At 57.1% G+C, this 18,785-nt stretch overlaps 2 protein-coding genes across 7 annotated transcripts; both read right to left on the reverse strand.

The window, feature by feature from the left end:
* Positions 1–2,296: 2,296 nt before the first annotated feature.
* Positions 2,297–7,124, reverse strand: TMEM216 (transmembrane protein 216). 4 transcript variants are annotated; one of them, XM_054724967.1, is made up of 5 exons: positions 7,061–7,124; positions 6,412–6,513; positions 5,190–5,282; positions 3,108–3,309; positions 2,297–2,835 (listed from the first exon to the last, which is right to left on the reverse strand). In XM_054724967.1, exons 1-5 carry the CDS (start codon positions 7,071–7,073, stop codon positions 2,820–2,822), a joined length of 426 nt encoding a protein of 141 aa, XP_054580942.1. In that variant the 5' UTR covers positions 7,074–7,124; the 3' UTR covers positions 2,297–2,819. The 4 variants fall into 4 exon arrangements, with proteins under 4 accessions (XP_054580942.1, XP_027993306.1, XP_054580944.1 ...); XM_028137505.2 differs by having other exon boundaries at positions 7,047–7,106; XM_054724969.1 differs by lacking the exon at positions 6,412–6,513 and having other exon boundaries at positions 7,047–7,085.
* A 4,301-nt stretch (positions 7,125–11,425) lies between these two features.
* TMEM138 (transmembrane protein 138) lies at positions 11,426–18,774 on the reverse strand. Of its 3 annotated transcripts, none has more exons than XR_008557989.1 (6): positions 18,094–18,774; positions 16,393–16,604; positions 15,293–15,464; positions 14,287–14,362; positions 13,846–14,049; positions 11,426–11,860 (listed from the first exon to the last, which is right to left on the reverse strand). XR_008557989.1 is itself a non-coding variant. In XM_054725487.1 (5 exons), the coding sequence occupies exons 2-5, from the start codon at positions 16,518–16,520 to the stop codon at positions 13,937–13,939; spliced, it is 489 nt and encodes a 162-aa protein (XP_054581462.1). In that variant the 5' UTR covers positions 16,521–16,604; positions 18,505–18,774; the 3' UTR covers positions 11,426–13,936. The 3 variants fall into 3 exon arrangements, 1 of the variants encoding a protein (XP_054581462.1); XR_008557990.1 differs by having other exon boundaries at positions 11,426–13,553; XM_054725487.1 differs by having other exon boundaries at positions 11,426–14,049; positions 18,505–18,774.
* Positions 18,775–18,785: the final 11 nt, after the last annotated feature.

The raw sequence follows: 18,785 nt of genomic DNA on the forward strand, positions 1-18,785 counted from the left end.
CATTTGCTAGCGGGTCTGAAACGTGGGAAGAAAATAGTTGGGGCGCCTCAGTTCCAACCTGCCCCGCTCGCCGTGCTTGCTAAAAAGGCCTGCTCCTGTGCCAATCGCAGTCTAGAAGCCCCGCTGTAGGCCCCGGTGACCACGCCCCTGTGCTGCCCGCGTGGAGAAGGGCGCAGCTGCGGTCCGGGAAGCGCTGTGGTGGCACAGAGGGCTGGCCTTGCCCGGTGGCTGGCTGAGGCAGGGAGAGCCTCGTCCTGTCCACCAAAAAGGCCGTGGTCCACGTCCCGGCCAGGACACACACCGGAGGAAACATGTTTATCACCTCGATGTTTCCTCCTCTCTCTCAAATCAATAAAACATCTGGTGAGGATTTTTTAAAAATGGTACTGAGCCCCCGCTGGTTTGGCTCAGTGGATAGAGCGTCGGCCTGCGGGTCCCGGGTTCGATTCCAGTCAAGGGCGTATACCTTGGTTGCAGGCTCCTCCCCAGCCCAGGCCCTGGTCGGGGCATGTGCAGGAGGCAACCAATCAGTATGTTTCTCTCATCAATGTTTGTCTCTCTCCCACTCTCTCAAAATCAATGGGAAAATTTCCTCGGGTGAGGATTTAAAAGGGGGACTAACCTTTGGATACCTCCAGGTTCAAATCCCAACTCTTACTCTACCCTCACCACCTTGGCACACGTGTTAACACCTGACGTGATGTCCTTCGGCCTCGGGGTCCGTGTGGACTCAACAACCTGCCGGCACCGGGAATACTCGTTCCCACAAGTGGCTGCCCCGGAGCCGGAGCCGGGACTCTGAAGCTGCATCCTCAGTGCTTCCTGAATGTGGCCGGACCTCCGCCCCCAGACGGCCACGCAGTCATCACCTGCCAGTTCAGACGTACGTGTGGCCATCCCAGCAGGCCGCCGCAGCTCGCGGGACAGGGCTGCCCCTGTCCTCGCCGGTCTCCGAACGCCGGTGCCACGGCACCCAGCAGGGCCTTGACCAGCTCACCGGAAAGGCTAGCTGCGTGGTCCTCAGCAGCCCGGCCTGTTGTCTGATGCTCTCCTCCGTGTGACTGTCCACACAGGTGGCCCCAACAAGCATGAGGAAGACGCATTTATGGAGCCATCCGCGGGAGCCACGGGGCGCCAAGCGTCCAGGCAACCACGAGGTGAGGGAGGGAGGGGCCTTCTTGTTCCGATCGTGTCGTTTTCAGCCAGTCGTGCTCACCCTCACGTGGTCCCTGCTGGGTGATGAGGCACGTAATCCACGCTGGAACTCGTGGCAGGCTTTCTAGCTTCCCGCTGCCGGGAACCAGTTGTACGGTGCTCGGCTGTGTTGCTTCCTCATCTACGCCTGCCAAGTGGCAGATTAGGTTGAAGTTGATCTCTGAAGTCGCTTTGGATTATAAGCCACCTCTCCACTCCCCACTGAGCCTTCCATTCATTGTGCTGCTGCGGGGTGGGGGTGGGGGTTGGCCTTCACCACGGAGCCTCTACATGGACAGGCCGCTCTACAGTTTAAAGCCAGCGGTTTTCCTCAAGGCGGGGCTGGAGGAAGCAGGTGAGAAGCAACAGAGATCAGGACGTTAGTGGTGTTTGTGATGAAATATCAGCAATGTCCCTACTGGACTTTTGGATCCTGTTCCGGGGTTGATCAGACCTGCCCACTGTGGTTTCTGGGCGGAACCCAGAGCAGTGAGGAGGCCAGGGCACAGAAGGGATAGGAAACAAGAAACAGCTTCAGTGGGTTGGACAGCGGGGACCTGCGTAGGATGAGAAGGGGCCTGGCACAGAAGCGCGGAGGGAGCCACTGTGGAATGCTTGCAGGCCTATTACTTGGACTCGGTAAGTGAGCTCTTCTAGGGTTCCTCTCTCAAAAGGGCCCTTGACTCAAAGTATGGATTCTGCCATGGCTCCTGGCGGCCTCTTGGGGCTAAAAGACAAAATGGCACTACCAAGCAGATGGGGAAGTTTTAACGACCATTAAAGTATGTGTTCCTTTCATGTTAATTTGAAACTTTAAAGTAAGTGACCAAAAAGTATTGGCGAGTTAGAATATGCTTCTTGCAATTACTCCGGCCTCCCCTGCAAAGGAGCTGCGACCTGTGCGAGGGTGAGGCAGGCGCTGGCTCTGGGCGGGGGTGGGGAGGGAGGGGGTGAGTGGGCTTTGCAGGGTGACGGGCCTGAAGGAGACATAGAACCGGCAGCGCCTTTGGGTCCGCGGGCTCAGCCTGAGAGCAGCCGCTGGGAGAGCCTGCCTTCTCCCGGAGTGCGTGAACTTCTAGGTCCCACAAGGAAAAGGCCGCACAACAGAAAATACATGTTTATTATAAAATAATGTTTGCTTCATGATGGGAATAGAAAAATAACACTATGAGCTACTCAAAAAGGCCTGGCGCTCAGCCTCCGAAGGATGGAGGCCGAGTCCCTTGGAGCTCCGTGCTGGTGCGGGGCAGGCGGGCACGGCACACGGGGCGGAGTGGCTCAGGTCCTGTGGGAGCCACGGAGCCCACATGGTCCACACAGATGCTCTGGCCACGGCGATCAGAGAGGAGAGCGTGAGTCCTCAGGAGCCGGTTCTGAGCGTGGCCGGGAGGGGACGGCCTGCCCCGCCCTGTGCTGGAGTGGAAGAGGCTCTGAGGCCGAGGGTCCTGGTGAGATGGTGCCCAGTGGCCTTATGCTCGGTTCGGTGCCCAAACATCTGTGCTGAGGAAGAGCTGCCACGCTCCCTCGGACCACGTGACCCGCCATCTCTCGCCGGTGGGTGTGGCTCAAGGACCAGAGCGTGAGCGTCTCAGCCGCTGAGGGCCGCGGGCTGGAATTTTTGGACTTTAAATCCTGTCCATACTGATGACAGAAAGACACAAACGTTAGAGGACCGTGAACAAGAGCAGCTGGCCTCAACCGTTCCAGCTCCCAAGCCTCCTGGCCCCGGAGAACAAGGAATCATCTAGTATCTCTTCCCTACGGGGTAACGCCTCCCCTAATGGGAAGGGCAGACCCACAGACACCCTTCGCCCCCTCAAAAGCCTACTAGACCCCCAAGCTGCAGAAACACAGTGAATCCTCCCTAGGGTGGCAGGGGAGCCCGCCCCTCGGGGGCGCTCCTCCGCGCAGACCTGGAGAAGGCGGCCAGCGTGAGCGCCGCCAGCAGCAGCTCGGAGCCGCAGAAGAGGAGCAGGATGCCGTTCATGATGGCTTCCAGGCGGAGCACGTAGGTCTGCAGCAGCAGGTAATACGAGGCCATCACGGCCGAGGGGAAGGTCAAGGCCACGCTGATGGCCAGTGGCATCTTCCGCTGGCAGAGGTTTCCCTTGGTACCTGTCAGACACAGCCAGGAGTCACCTCCAGGCCGGCTCCCCGCTCAGAGGAAAGGCGGCGGGGCGCAGGACTGGCAAGGCAGAGCGCGATGCCGAGGGGACGCAGCTTTATGAATCGGGTAAAAGGCAGAGGCGTGAGGAGTCTGGGATTGGAGTCATTCACCCCAAAGGGCCTGCTGCCAGTCAGGCTCCCATTCACGGGGCGCTGGATCTTTATTGGGGGGAAATTTCTTTTAAGTATAAAAATAACATATAATCATTGAAAACTTTCCAACTAATATATAAAAAATAATTTTGGAAAATAGAGAAGGACCATGCTCACTCCCTGGAGAGAGCTGTTAGTAGATGTACACTGTTTCAGACTTTTGTATGTGCCTGTACTCACGTTATTCTGATAAAAACGAATCATTCTCTAATATGTTTTGCAACTTACTTTTCCCCATTTAATACAAGTTAGGCATCTCTCCACACACACTACCTTATTCTTTTTTAATGGTTTCATTAGACTAATTCTGTAACTTATTGAACTGATCGTGCGTTGACAGATGTTTAGGTTGTCTCTAGTTTTGATGTCACACACTATGTGGCAACAAACATTCTGACAGATCTGCACACCTGTGGAAGTGTGTGTTTTCAGCCAGTTTTAGAGGTGAAACTGTTAGGTCTAAGGGTACAAATTTTTTAAAAATATATTTTATTGATTTTTTTACAGAGAGGAAGGGAGAGGGATCGAGAGTTAGAAACATTGATGAGAGAGAAACATCGATCAGCTGCCTCCTGCACACCTTCCACTGGGGATGTGCCCACAACCAAGGTACATGCCCTCGACCGGAATCGAACCTGGGACCCTTGAGTCCGCAGGCCAACACTCTATCCACTGAGCCAAACCGGTTAGGTCTAAGAATACAAATTTTACAAGGCAAAACTATCAGCGAGAAGGACATACTAATTTATATTCCCAGAGAGTCTGAGGCTGTATGTGCCCATGAGCGTGGGGCGCTAGGCCCCATTCCGCATGCCTGTTGCCCGCCGGGCCGGGTGTTGGGAGCCTCTCAGCTGCTGGGCGAAAATGTTCACTTGTTTCAACTACATTGACTAGTGAGTGAGGCGTTTTGTCATGTTTACTGGCGCCTGTAATTTCCCTGTGAATTGCCCATTAGTTTCCGTTTCCGGTGTCTACAATCGGTTGCCTTGGCCCTGGCAGGTGCGGCTCAGCTGGTCAGAGCACCGTGCCACACCGAAAGCTGGCAGGTTCCATTCTGGTCGGGTGCATGCCGGAGGCAACCAAACACACTCTCTCTCCCTTCCTCTCTCTGAACCATTTAAACCAGGTTGTGTTTCCTTCGCGATTTACGTGCGCCTGCACCACTGTCCTTTGTTACAGGTATTGCAAGCATGTGTTTTTGTTTTTTTTCTGTTTTGAGTTATAACACTGTTTTCAGAGATGAGACATCTACCTCGGAGAGATGTGCTCTGTTTCTGGGGATATAGAGCTTGTCCTGAGAAAAGTCTTGTTCGGAGAAGCGGAGGGGAACTTGGTGCCGATCTGTACAGGCTCACTCTGTCCTGGACCGGGCGTGGCAGCCACCCCATTCTCCCAGGCGCCGGCGGGAGGAGCCGGGCGCTTTTATGGGAGTCAGGCAACGGGGAAGGAATTCTCCACTCCCTCCTGCGACTGCCCACGTCCAGCCCTAGAGCACCAGACAGGTGAGTCCTGACCCGAAACATAAAGCAGCTGGAAACTTCAGAAAGGGAGGAATGCGACATGGCGCCAGATCCCATCTCTTACTCTGGGCCCAGGTTGTGTGCTGTCCTTGTAGGTCAAGTTACAGACACCAGCCCATCGCTCAGGAACAGGAGCGTGCCCTGGGCGGCACTCACCGAAAAACAGCCGAACCACTTCGATCCCGAGGGAGAGGAGGAGCATCGCCACGTCCAGCACTAGGTTGGCGGTTGGATACGGCAGCAGCAGACCTGCCAACACAAAGCCGGCGTTTGCCAACACGCAGCCCCACAGGCTCCCGCACGCGTGGGGTGAAGAGGACGAGGGTCCTATCAGCTCCCCGTGCGCTGGGCAGGGAGATGCGGGCAGGAGCTGTTATCCTGATGCGGGATCGGCTCACAGGGCCAGGGGTCTGTTAGGAGCAGGCTTCTTATGATGGAGTTTTTGGTTTTTTTAAATATATTTTTATTGATTTCAGAGAGGAAGGGAGAGGGAGAGATAGAAACATCAATGATGAGAGAGAATCATGGATCGGCTGCCTCCTGCAGGCCCCTACTGGGGATTGAGCCTGCAACCCGGGCCTGTGCCCTTGACCGGAATCGAGCCCAGGACCCTACAGTCCGTAGGCCGACGCTCTATCCACTGAGCCACACCGGCCAGGGCTTATGACGGAGTTTTACTCCCAACTCCAAAGCCTGTGGGACTCCACTCTCCAACATGATGAGATGGACATGGGACACCGGCCGCTGAGTCCTTCCGAGAGTCACCCAGGGGCTTGAACAGAAAGTGGACTTCACAAAGAGAGGTGGGGCTCAGAATGGAGGAGCCCACATCCCCAAACACAAGAAATTATTTTTTCAAAATATTTTATTGATTGATTGAGAGACATCAATTTGTTGTTCCACTTATTTATGCATTCATTGGCTGATACTTTTATGTGCCCTTGTCCGGGATGGAACTGGTAACCTTGGGGTATGGGGACGATGCTCTAGCCCCGTGGTCGGCAAACTGTGGCTCGCGAGCCACATGCGGCTCTTTGGCCCCTTGAGTGTGGCTCTTCCACAAAATACCACGGCCTGGGAGAGTCTATTTTGAAGAAGTGGCGTTAGAAGAAGTTTAAGTTGAAAAAATTTGGCTCTCCAAAGAAATTTCAATCGTTGTACTGTTGGTATTTGGCTCTGTTGATTAAGGAGTTTGCCGACCCCTGCTCTAACCGACTGACCTACCTGGCCAGGCCCCAAACAAGAAATTCTTGCTGAGGGGCTCCCTAGGAATGGCTCTCAGGGAAGCCATTCCCTTCCTTGCTGGGAAGAGGAGCAGAAAAGTGGGCTGAAGTGGGGAAGGGATTTGGGGACACGGGCAGTCAAGCCCATGCCTTACCTTTATACAAAAATATGAAGAGTTCCAGCAGGAAGTAGGTAGCATAATACCAGCCGTTCAGAAAGAACAGGATTTCCAGGGGGGTGGAGGACAACCGCTTACCTGAAAGATGGGCCCAGAGGAGAGGGGTGAGGGGAGGGCAGTCGCCCTCTTTGAAGGGTGTGTCTCTAACTTGGAGAAAACACGAGGTCGCAGCAAGCGGAAGGGGCCGCTGGGGACCCTCTGGTTGCTGATAATGAGGGTGGGGGTGTGAGCATGGACGTGGAGGGGGCTTCCTTCAATCCCGTTCTAGCCTCGGAATCACAAACTCCACGCTTTCGGCTTCGGGGTGGCCATCCCGTCCCCTCTGCGACCTCACCCCGTCACCATCAGGGAGGGGACGCTGGCGCAGAACCAGCTCTGGCGGCTTCCAGGTCCCTCCGCAGGCACATCCGTCACTGAGCGGCCGGAACGGGCCCAGCCGAGGACGGGGCGTCTGGGAGACCCTCCCCCGGACCGTCAGCACTCAGGGTGGCGGGGCTGCGGACCCCGCTTCGGACAGGGAGGGGAAGTCCCTCTCCGAGAACGGAGGGCGGAGGTCGCGCTCCGGGAGACAAGGGAGAGGAGCGGAGGGGACCAGGAAGCCACTCACACACCTCCGGAATCTCACCTCGCGCCGCCATCCTCGGTCCCCATGGAAACTGCTTACGAGGCCGCCGCCGCTCCGGAGCAGTGAGGCGCTGCCGGAAGTGGGGACTGAGCGGCCCCAACTTCCGGCCCCTCTGCCCGCCCGCGCACTCTATGGTTAGCGGCCCGGAGGTCTCTGAGCCGTGGGCGTGCGTGCGGGGAGGAGTGCGGGCCGTGCGGCCTTCGCTGGGGACTGGGCTCACCGAGACTGGGACCCGGGGCGGGGGCAGCTCTCGGGCCCCCCGCCCCCAGGTGCAGGGCACTGGCTGAAGTGGTCAGTTGTGCCCGCCGCTGTGCTCAGGGGCGGAGCGTCCACCTGGGAACCAGGGGGTCACGGTTGGACTCCCGGTCGGGGCACAGGCCGGGGTGCGGGCTCCATCCCGTGTGGGGCCTGCAGGAGGCAGCGGGTCCATGATTGTCTCTCATCATTGATGTTTCTCTCTCTGTGTCCCTCTCCCTGCCTCTCTGAAATCAATAAAAATATATTTAAAAAATAGATATTTGAAGTGATCCGTTGTGGCCATGTGTCCACAGGATTGGCCCCACAACATCCGTCTGAGGATGAGGACCGCTGTGCCCGCCGGTGCTCTGCCAATGCGGGCCGGGGTTAGGGGTCATTTGTCTAGCGGGCCGCCTTTTGGGGGGAGGGGGTGGTTGTGTGTGGAATGTACCAGGTAATCAGAAGGGACCGAACTGAATCCGAACCGGAGGCTCCTTTCAAGGAGCACAAAGCAGAGCACGTGAAGGTGACGCGTGACCCGCACGGAGCGGGCCGGGGTCCGGAGAGGACCGAGCACTCCGCATTGGCAGGGTTCCCAGAGGTGGTCTGCAAACGGGGTTCCGACGCCTCGGTGCGGTGAGCTGTCCCGGTGTGCGCCTCCCGCGGGGGAGAAGGAAGAGGTGCTGAGGGCCGTCAGGGCGGGGAGGAAGCAGCTGGCGTGCGCAAACCAGGTAATTTGAGTCGCGAGACTAACTAAGGACAGGCCGGGACCAGCTGGCTGCGGGGGGGGCGGGGGGAGCATTGTTACTTCCCAGACGGGACGGGGCAGAGCGACTCCCTGCACCCGGAGAGCAGCTTGCACGTGTCTCCTCGTTCGGATGCCAGGTGAGGACAGTCGGATCTTGAAAGCAGGAATGTTTACTTTGAGGGGAGTCAGAGGCGTGTGGGCCGGTGCGCACGGACGGACGCTGAGCTGGCGAAACCACGGGCTCTGTGATCTGTGCTTTGCCTCTTGGCTCCACATGGACCTTCAGTTCCCGTGCTGCGGTGAGGCCTGGACCCGGCCCTCCTCCCCTGTCCGCGAGGGCACTGGAGGGACTTGGGGCGGGAAGTGCTTGGCTCGCGCCCCCAGATCCACTGGCCTTGCAAGTGCCTGGGCCGTCGGCCACCAGGGGGCGCTCTGCTCCAGCTGCTCCTAGAGCCGGCTCTCCCAACCCGCTGATGTACCCCTACCTCGTGCACCTGCCCCTCAGCCTTGTTTACTGATGCCCTGGACCGGTTTCCCAAAGCCCTCTGGGCTCTGTGTACCAGCGCAGTGCCCAGCTCTCCCCTCAGCTCGTCCGCTTCGGCTCTTCTCCCCAGAGGGTTGATTCCCATCACCTGCCCTGGGGGGCATCACACCCCCCAGTCCTCCTGCACCGGGGCTCCCGCTGTTGGCGCACCTGTGCCAGGAGGGTTGTTTACAGGCCTCTGGTTGGAGGTTAATTTGTTGTTAATTTTATCTCCTGTTTGTGGTGTGTGGTTTTTCTCTTGCCACTTTCACGATTTGCTCTTCATCTTTAGCTTTTAATAATTTGACTGTGGTGTGTGTAGGTGTGGCCCTGTTTTTTATTTTTTTATGTATATTTTATTGATTTCAGAGAGGAAGGGATAGAAACATCGATGATGAGAATCATTGATCAGCTGCCTCCTGCACGCTCCTACTGGGGATGGAGCCGGCAACCCCCACATGTGCCCTTGACCTCGGACCCTTCATTCCACAGGCTGATGCTCTATCCACTGAGCCAAACCAGCTAGGGCAGTGTGGCTCTTTAAAAAAACCCAGATATACATATATACATATATATATATTGATTTGAGAGAGGAGAAACATCAATTTGTTGTTCCACTTATTTATGCGTTTCTATATGTGCCCTGACCAGGGATCAAACCCATAACCTTGGCGTATTGAAACAAAGCTCTAACTGACCTTCCCGGCCAGGGCTGCCTTCCTTTTTTTTTCCTAATCAAGGTGGGTTTGTGGAGTATCTTTAAAAAATCTTTTTCTGCCTGGCCAGTGTGGCTCAGTGATTGAGCTTGGACCTATGAACCAGGAAGTCACGGGTCGATTTCCGGTCAGGGCACATGCCTGGGTTTTGGGTTCAGTCCCCAGGAGGAGGTGTGCAGGTGGCAGCCAGTCAGTGATTCCCGTCATTGGTGTTTCTCTCCCTCCCTAACCCTTCCTCTCTCGGAAATCAATTAAAATAATAATTTAGTCCTCCCTCTGGCCTTGCCAGTGGTTTCCTCATATGCAGACTTTGTGCATAGAAAAGCCGAGTGCCTGGATGTTTCCTTCCATTCCTCCCTCTGCTCGGTGGGCGCAATGGGGCTGTTCACCTGAGCCCACTCGGGCCTGAGGGTTCCTGGTGAGGAGCCCTCCTGAGCTTTCCCCTGAACGCCCCTGCTCCCGCTTCCCCGCCCCTCGCAGGCCTGGGTTCCAATCACCAGCGCGATAAGCCGGTCAGCAATTCTGTCCTGCTTTTCAGAGGTTTGAGGCTGAGCTTTTTATAGCCTCTGTCCCTGCACAGCTCTGTGCCCAGGGAATTCGGTAAACATCTTGAGAAACCGAGTTACTGCTTCAGGCTCCCCCGCGTCCCCCCCCCCTCAGGCAGTGTGAGCCCTCCCCTCCCCCCAGTCCCCACCCTGACCCTCCCACAGTGTGAGGCTCCCTCCCCTCCCCCCAGTCCCCACCCTGACCCTCCGGCATTGTGAGCTCTCCCCCACCCCACCCTGACCCTCCGGCAGTGTGAGGCTCCCTCCCCCCCAGTCCCCACTCTGACCCTCCGGCAGTGTGAGACTAGGAAGCTCCGCTGACTTCCCTGCAGCCCTCCCCTGGGCCATGCTGGCCTCTAGCTCAGGCCTGGAGTCAGCACAGGCCCCGGGGAAGTCTGCTGCCCGGTCAGCGGTCAGCGCACCTGGCGGGGCTTCTCCTGACTTTAGAATCTTAGGCCCTCCAGCCTGCTTTCTGTCTGTCAGCAGTTCTCTGAGGATGCTCAAGTCCCTTCCATAAAATGGCATAGTATTTGCACACACCCAGATACGCCTGTGTACTTGGTCATTTCTAGGTTACTTATAATATCTAATCTATGCAAATGCTATGTGAATAGTTGTTATCCTGTATTGTTTAGGGAATAATAACAAGAAAGTCTGTACCTGTTCAATGCAGATAATCACGAGGCCTAACGAGGTAATACCCGTCAGCAACAATGTATCATGTCCCCGCCCCCTAATATCCGTCAGCAACAATGTATCATGTCCCCGCCCCCTAATATCCGTCAGCAACAATGTATCATGTCCCCGCCCCCTAATATCCGTCAGCAACAATGTATCGTGTCCCCGCCCCCTAATATCCGTCAGCAACAATGTATCATGTCCCCGCCCCCTAATATCCGTCAGCAACAATGTATCATGTCCCCGCCCCCTAATATCCGTCAGCAACAATGTATCATGTCCCCGCCCCCTAATATCCGTCAGCAACAATGTATCATGTCCCCGCCCCCTAATATCCGTCAGCAACAATGTATCATGTCCCCGCCCCCTAATATCCGTCAGCAACAATGTATCATGTCCCCGCCCCCTAATATCCGTCAGCAACCATGTATCATGTCCCCGCCCCCTAATATCCGTCAGCAACAATGTATCATGTCCCCGCCCCCTAATATCCGTCAGCAACAATGTATCATGTCCCCGCCCCCTAATATCCGTCAGCAACAATGTATCATGTCCCCGCCCCCTAATATCCGTCAGCAACAATGTATCATGTCCCCGCCCCCTAATATCCGTCAGCAACCATGTATCATGTCCCCGCCCCCTAATATCCGTCAGCAACCATGTATCATGTCCCCGCCCCCTAATATCCGTCAGCAACCATGTATCATGTCCCCGCCCCCTAATATCTGTCAGCAACCATGTATCATGTCCCCGCCCCCTAATATCCGTCAGCAACAATGTATCATGTCCCCGCCCCCTAATATCCGTCAGCAACAATGTATCATGTCCCCGCCCCCTAATATCTGTCAGCAACCATGTATCATGTCCCCGCCCCCTAATATCTGTCAGCAACAATGTATCATGTCTCCGCCCCCTGAATATTTTTCACCTGCCGTCGATTGAAACTGTGGGTGCGGAACCATGAATATGGAGGACCGACTGTATTTGAGGATTTGAAATAAATGAGTGGGGTAGGATTATGGCAACTTATTTTGTAAAAAAGTTCCTAAAATATTACATGGTCTATAAGGAGGACATAAATCAGGTTGTCAAGGCGGGGAGGGGCAGAAACCCGGCTGAGCTGCAGCCGGGGAAGATGAGCTCAGAACTCTTCACGGGACTGTGTGCTGTGGGTGTAGGGGCTGAAGGCTCCGCCGGTTCCAGTCCCTCGGCGGTGAGGCCGGGGGCTCCGCTGGCCTGAGTCCTGGCTGCCGCCCGCTGCCTGGGCGATGAAGGGAACCGCACAGCTCGGACTCCCAGGCCAGGAAGGGCCGTGAGGGCTGTGAGGAAGCAGGCATTTGGTCGCACTCGTGGCTTCAAGACAGAAGAGAACCCAGCCCTGACTCGGAGGCACAGAAAACTGCCTTTCGGGCTACCCGTGAGCTAAGGGATTACACTTCTGCAGGACCCTTTATGAAAAGATCAGGCTAGTAATTATTTTTGAACCGATGAAGGGATAGTAGGTATAGATGACGGCTTTGTTAGGACTTTTTAGATCACTTTTTCTGATTATAGGATATGGATCTTAGATGATGTATTTGGGCATTGTACCTTTTTAAAAAAAATGTTTTGATTTTAGAGAGGAAAGGAGAGGGAGAAATATGGGTCAGCTGCCTTGCACGCCCCCTACTCGGGATGGAGCCCGGATCTGGACCAGTGCCCTGACCGGGAATCGAGCTGATGGCTTCTGGGTGCATGGGACAGCACCAACCACTGAGCCACATGGTCCGGGCGTGCCTTTTCTTTTTGAATAACATCTTGACAGCACAGCAGATTATTACCGATGGGCTTCCTCACAACTTTACTCCAGGCTTCCACACCAGGGGTCAGCTCACTATGGCCAGGGCAAATCTAGCCTAGTTCCTGAGCTGGGGTTAGCTTGCTTTGCATCCTCAAGCTAAGAATAGAATGACCTTTTTACATCGTTGAAAAAAAATGTTATGCCACAGGAAAACATGAACTTCAAATCCGAGTGTCCTAACGCGGTGTTACTGGAGCACAGCTGCGCTCACCCCTTCCCGGATCAGCGGCGGCGGCTTTCACGCTAGAATGCCGAGTCGCTGCAACAGACCGGGGGACCTCGAAATCTAACTGTCCACTGCCTGGTCCTTCACAAGGAGCGTCTGCTTGATCCGTGGGGAACTGTGCCACGTGCCCGTGAAGAAAAGTTCACAGAGCGACTTCCTGGCGAGGTGGACTGGGCGCACGGCCCTTCTGCAGCCATGCCTGTGCCAGGAAACCTGTGCTTGGCTTTCCCACTGACTTGGCACCGTCACGTGACCTGCTTTGACCAAAGCGAGTCCAAGAGCCAGGACACAAGCGGAGGCTTGATATGGAATTGCTCACTGGGGCTTGTTCTGCTCCTTGGCCACTGTCACGTGAACAGACCTCGGCTAGTCATGGATGGGTCATGTGAGCCTGAGCTGAACAGCCCAGTCATTCCAGCGGAGGCCAGCCTGGGTGAGCCAAGAGCCACGGGTCCCAGGACCGTCACGGCTGCCCGGCTGACCCACAGCTGACCAGACTCATGAGCAAGCCCCGCAGAAATGACCCAGACTCAGCCAGATCGCCGGAACCCGACTCGAGAGCCCGTGACCGTTAGTGGTCATATGCCGCTGAATCTGGTGGCGGCTCCTCGCACGTTGTTCTGGCAAAGACACCGAGACTCCGGACACACGGACTTAAAAACGTCTTTTGCCCACACAGGCTAAGGAACAGTTCTCCTCTGCGGAGGGCAGTTTGGGGATCCGAACGGGGGCCGAGTCTGAATAAAGCACAGAAGTCTGAACTCAGGGGTGGGGCTGGGTGGGGCATCAGGTTACATTTTGAATTTCTGTAAAAATATCCTGTATGCGTAATGGGACTCGATAAATTGTATTATCTGTGTGCGCTCTGTGGCTCCATCTGCCCACGGGGCGAGGCTGGGACTTGGCATGCCTCCTACCAGGCGGGGAAGCGATCTAGCCCGACGGACGCCACCCCTTCTGGAAAGACTTCAATTTCTTTCCTATTTATAGAATGTAAGAAACAGAAAGGGCCGTGGGCACAAGATCTCATGTCCAAGCCGTGACCAGTCAGCAGCACAGAAACATCCCTCTTGGTATCGCTCGGTCCTTAGTGTGTGGAGCAGAGAGCGCAGATGCTGGGCGTGCCCCACGGATAAAGCGAGAGCCCCGTGAGCGGGGGAGGGGGGGTCAGAGCCGAGGGGCAGGGGGACTAGGCATGTCCTGGGGTCTGTACCGGGAACTGGAATCTGCAAGAGGGTGGATCTTGCTTCCCGGCTGCTGGACGCAACTGACCTGAGCCTGTTGGCTGCGTCCCGGGGCCGACGTCCCCCTCGCAGAGCACACGTGGCCCGACAGGCCGGAGAGGCACCCATCAGAGGGACAGTCACCTTCGGACTTGCGTGAACTCCTTGCGCAGCCACACGGAGTCCTGGTAGAGGCGGGGGTCGCCCAGTCTCACGGCGGTGCGTTTGTAGAAGTAACAGTAGAACACCGCGGCTGCGGGTGGCAGAGGGGCGCGGCGCCTGAGGGCTTGCTGCGGTGAGCACGGACCCCAGGCCGGGCCTGCCTCCTGACCGCCCAGGGACTCCCAGCGGCAGCGGCCCCGTTGTGGGTGCGGCTGTTCCCGTCCCCCGCCGGCTGTGGGGCTGACAGGCCAGGGTCCAGGCCCTCGCCGAGAGCCGCATGGGACACGGGGAGCCTGATTTGGGTGAGCCTGAGGGTGCGCCGCCTTACCTAGCCTCTGGAACACAAACAGCGTTTGAAGTCCATCTGTCCAGACAAAGCGGTTCGAGTCTTTCCAGCGTAAGTTCTGGAGGAGACAGGGAGACGGGACAGGCTAATGGCAGGTGAGCCCTGGCGCTCCCACGGGGGAGCTGCGGTGCCCGGTTCAAAGCAGGCCAGTCTCACCCTCCTCCTTCCCACAGCCCCGCTGTTTCTCACAGGTGCCCCCAGCGCCTTTGGCTGAAAAGCAAACCTCCTTTAACCAGAGGGAGGACATGTGACCTCAGCTGGTTACTCCCTTCACTCCGTAGCCCTGGCCAAGGAGAAGGGACACAGCAGCTCAGCGCCTGGGGCTCAGTCCTGTCAGCTGAGGGCGCGGGCGGCGCGGGCTTCACAGGACGAGGCCGGGCCTGTTTGGGCTCCGGGGCCAGAGCAGGGACCACCTTCTCCAGGAAGCACCTGCGCCCTGGGCACAGCCGGCTCCTTCCCTCCGAGAAGGTGGCCTTAGTACAGAGGTGACCAGACGCCCCGAAGTTGTAATGCGTCCCTCAGGACGCGCGTTGAGAAACGCTTGAGACACCCAAGGGAGGAAGACCGCGACGCAGAAGGAACCTGAGGCCACCTCACCCCGAGGCGCCTCCGGGTGGCTCTCGGGGCTGATGGTGGAGCAGGGGCCGAGGCACCGAGGGCAAGCAGCGCTCTCGCGTGGCTCTTTCCCGTGGGACACGGGGGCCTTAAACACCCTGGACCAGCACCCGCCCAAACAGATGAAAGAGACTCAACTTCCCATTTTAGCCCCCGTAGACCTGTTTGGGGCGAAGGTGAACTGAATGTTCCGGAAACTGGTCTTCAACGCGGAAGGTCGGGCAAAAGCGCCTTAGGAGACTCACCTACTCTGCCCGGCCACACTCACTCCACCTTCCTGATCCGGGTTCTGAGCGATGTACGAGAACGACGCCGGCCGAGGAGAGCCAGTCCTGGCCCTGTGAAGACCCCAGGCTCACGGCGCCCCGCTTACCATGACCCAGACGTGCAGGGCGATGCTGAGGGCGAAGTACACCGCGGTCAGCACGATGGTGCCTTTGAACTTGTGGAACAGGAGGCTGACCAGGCCGGCCTGGAAGACGAACGTGTTGAAGAACAGGAGGAAGATGACGATGATGTTGAAGAGGATCGCGATGTCCTGGATGCTGCGGGCAAACACAACAAGCACAGCACACGGAGGCTGAGGACTGCGAGCGGCGCCAGTCCCGAGGCCCCGTGACGCTCTCTCCCTCTGCGATCCAGTCCTCTGGAGTCCCCTGAGGGGGCATGCGCTCTGGGCCCCAAATGACACGAAGCTGAGACTCCCACTGGCCCCAGCAGCTGTGCAGCCACAGACAAGGCTCTGCCTCTCCCTCCAGGAGCCTCCCTCCGCCCAGAGCTCGCCATGCGGGCGCACAGCCTGTCCCGCGACGTCCCCAGCCCGCAGCCAGCACAGCGCCTCCTGGGCTTTGCACGGCTGCTGCCTCAGGGCCATCAAGTCTCAGTTCAGGTGTCGCCTCAGAAAGACTTAGCGCCTTGGTCTAAAGTGGCCCTTCCCTCCCCACCCCAGCTACTGCATGCCCATCGCAGGACACGTTACTATTTGAAATGACCCTTTGCAATATGTGTATGTATTCACTCTCCACAGGACGAACTCCCCGAGGGCAGGCGTGCCGGAGTCACCACTGGGAGGAGCGCCGAGAGCAGGCCAGGGCATGCTGAGCGGAGAGGGTCACGTCTAAGACTTTCTCCTGGAACTGCCTCGTGGCGTCTTATGTTATTGTGAAGGGAAATGCCAACAGCTTCCATCGGATGAGGTTCATATGTTTTATTAAGACAATTGCCCTTTAACTTGCCATTTTGCTATCCTCTTCATGGCAACATCAGACAGTATTTCTGCTCGCAGGTGCAGGAGGTGACAGGGTTAGCGGCCGGACCCTCATTTCTATGTGAGCTGCTCCCTGTCTCCCGGGCCCTCGTCAGGATATAAAAGCAGGACCCGTGGCATCGCTCTGGTCCTCACACTTCCTTCCTCAGATTTTTCTATTAATAACTTTTAAGTCACGACTGTCCAGTCCCACCCACTGCACTCACATGAAGAGCACCAGCTGGATGACAGGTGCCGAGCGGAGCAGCTCGGAGAAGGAATTGACGAAGAGGTCATAGGTCAGCAGCAGGAGCTGCAGGGAGAGCACGAGGCTGTAGCCGCTGGCCTGCAGCATCTTCCTCTGCGGTCCGGCCCCGAGGGCACATCCCAGGTCCCCAGAAAGAAGACCAGCGCTGTTCCTTTTACTCAAGACAAGAGCCTGTTGGGGCAAAAAAAAAAAAAAGAAGTGGTTAAAAGTTCATTGATACAATGAGGGTTTCCCCAGGACCTATCATGGCCAGGCGCCATTCTCGGTGCTTGGATACAGCCGTGAGCAAAACCAACCACAACAAGACCCCAACGAGGCCCGCCTTCTGGGCACTCTCACCCTCATCCTTCCCCCGTGCTCCAAGCTGGGAACTGGGACACTCGGAACTCTTTCTAACCACTTGAGGCCAAAGGACTCCAGGAGCACAAGAGTGTCTGGTCGCGTAATACCACCGACTCCAGTACTAATACTGCGGCTGCAATCCTTTGCATATGTGCCGGGACCAGTCTAAGCATTCCTAGTGTTTAAATCTCACAAGGTAGCAGATACTCCCCATTTTACAGATGGGACAGCTGAGGTGCAGAGATGAAATAATTTGTGCAAGGTCGCACTGCCAGTAGCGGCAGAGCTGGGATTCGGATGCAGGCAGTCTGGGTGCTCTCACCTACTGCACAAAGCCGTCTGGTCTCTTACTTACTGACAGGCCGACATGGCTCCAGGCGGGAACATGTTGGCACAGGAGAAGTGGGAAGTGGTGCAGGCAGAAAAAGCTGAGAGGAAACAGTGCTCTCCCGCAAAACTGCGTGTAAGGCTATGGGAGCAACACAGTGGGCACCAGGGAAGGGAAGCTGGGCCTTTATTTCCACACTAGAGGCCCAGTGCACGAAGTTCATGCACTCGGGGGTGGAGGGTCCCCCCTGTGCCCTCTCAGTCTGGGAGCCCTCGGGGATGTCCGACTGCTGCGGAGGTGGGAGAGGCTCAGCCACCATGAGAGTGCACTGACCACCAGGGGGCAGCTCCTGCATTGAGCATCTGCCCCCTGGTGGTCAGTGCATGTCATAACAACTGGTCGTTCTGCCATTTGGTTGATTGGCATAATAGCCTTTCATTGTATAGGAGGATATGACAAGACCCAGAAGTTGCTCTGGGGGTGTCCTGTGACCACTCCATCTGGATTAAATTTATAAACAAATTTCAAAATGCTTTGAGGTGGCCTGGCCGCAGTGGCTCAGTGGTTGAGCTTCGTCCTATGAACCAGCTCACTGCTTGATTCCTGGTCAAGGGCACCTGCCCGGGGTTGCGGGCTCGATCTCCAGCGTGGGGCGAGCAGGAGGCAGCCGATCAATTATTCTCTGTCATCTCATCACTGATGTTTCTCTCTCTCCCTCTCTGAAATGAATGAAAATACATTTTTCAAAAATGCTTTGAGGTGTTAAGTTTGAGACAACTGACATCTGTAAAATGCTTTACCATTTACAGCTCTTTTCAGGTTTATTACTTTGTTCGTCCCACACCCGCCTGCGCAGCAGCTGTTGGCGTGCACACTCTCCCATCTCACAGAGGCTCTGAGCGGGGAGGCCCACCTGGTGGGTGGACGAACGTGGTTTCTCTGAGCCGAGTTTCCGCCTCCATCAAATACTGACAGTGACCGCGGACTTACCAGCCAAGGCCACGTCCTCCAACCCCGCAGCTCCTCCGCGAGGTGGGAGAGTGACCCGCCCTCCGGCCCAGGGCGCAGGGTCGGGCTTAGGTCCTCGGCGGGGGGCAGGGGCGTGGAGCCGGGACGCACCCCGGGGCTGTGTGGGGCGCTCCGCCGTCAGTCCCGCCGCCGCCACCCCCGCGGGGAGGAGCAGCGATCGGCTCAGGGCGGCGCGATTCGCGGGTCACGAAGCGGCCTCCACGGTCCGTCCACCGCCACCTGCCGCGCGGCCTTCGTCCCAGGGCGCGTCCCCGCACCGTCCGAATCCGCTTTAAAAACGGGGCTGCCCCGGCGAGAAGCCAGAACCAAAGCAAAGACAATAACGAGCGCCGACGTCTGTGCACTCGCTCTACGGTCCTCAAGCACGCTCACCTCCGAGCCCCAACGCCGGTTGTCATGGGGACGCCGTCCGGGCTTCCGGAAACCCGTTTCAAATTCCGGAAGTGGGTGGAGGAGGAGGCTTTCTCGGCCCGCTCTGTAGTCGGCCGGGTGGCCATGTTCGGGGTCCCCCGCGTTCCTAGGCCCGCCCCCTCCGTGTGGCCTTGCTGAGCGCCAGCCCCTGGCGGGAGGTTTCGTGGGCCCGAACACTTCGGGGAGTGAGGGACAGGGCGGACCGCGACGGCGTTGCCGGCCCCTGGGTCCCCGGGCTTGGC

Source organism: Eptesicus fuscus, chromosome 13 (assembly GCF_027574615.1).
Source record: "Eptesicus fuscus isolate TK198812 chromosome 13, DD_ASM_mEF_20220401, whole genome shotgun sequence".
NCBI lineage: Eukaryota > Metazoa > Chordata > Mammalia > Chiroptera > Vespertilionidae > Eptesicus > Eptesicus fuscus.

Excerpts from the sequence above, each read along its gene's own strand:
- TMEM138 (XM_054725487.1), bottom strand. The coding sequence starts at position 16,520 with ATGCTGCAGGCCAGCGGCTACAGCCTCGTGCTCTCCCTGCAGCTCCTG. Across the intron at positions 15,465-16,392 it reads ATCCAGCTGGTGCTCTTCAT|CATCCAGGACATCGCGATCC; the intron begins GTGAGTGCAGTG and ends GTTTGCCCGCAG. Across the intron at positions 14,363-15,292 it reads CCCTGCACGTCTGGGTCATG|AACTTACGCTGGAAAGACTC; the intron begins GTAAGCGGGGCG and ends TGTCTCCTCCAG.
- TMEM216 (XM_054724967.1), bottom strand. Across the intron at positions 5,283-6,411 it reads CTTCATATTTTTGTATAAAG|GTCTGCTGCTGCCGTATCCA; the intron begins GTAAGGCATGGG and ends TTGTGTTGGCAG. Across the intron at positions 3,310-5,189 it reads AGTGGTTCGGCTGTTTTTCG|GTACCAAGGGAAACCTCTGC; the intron begins GTGAGTGCCGCC and ends TGTGTCTGACAG.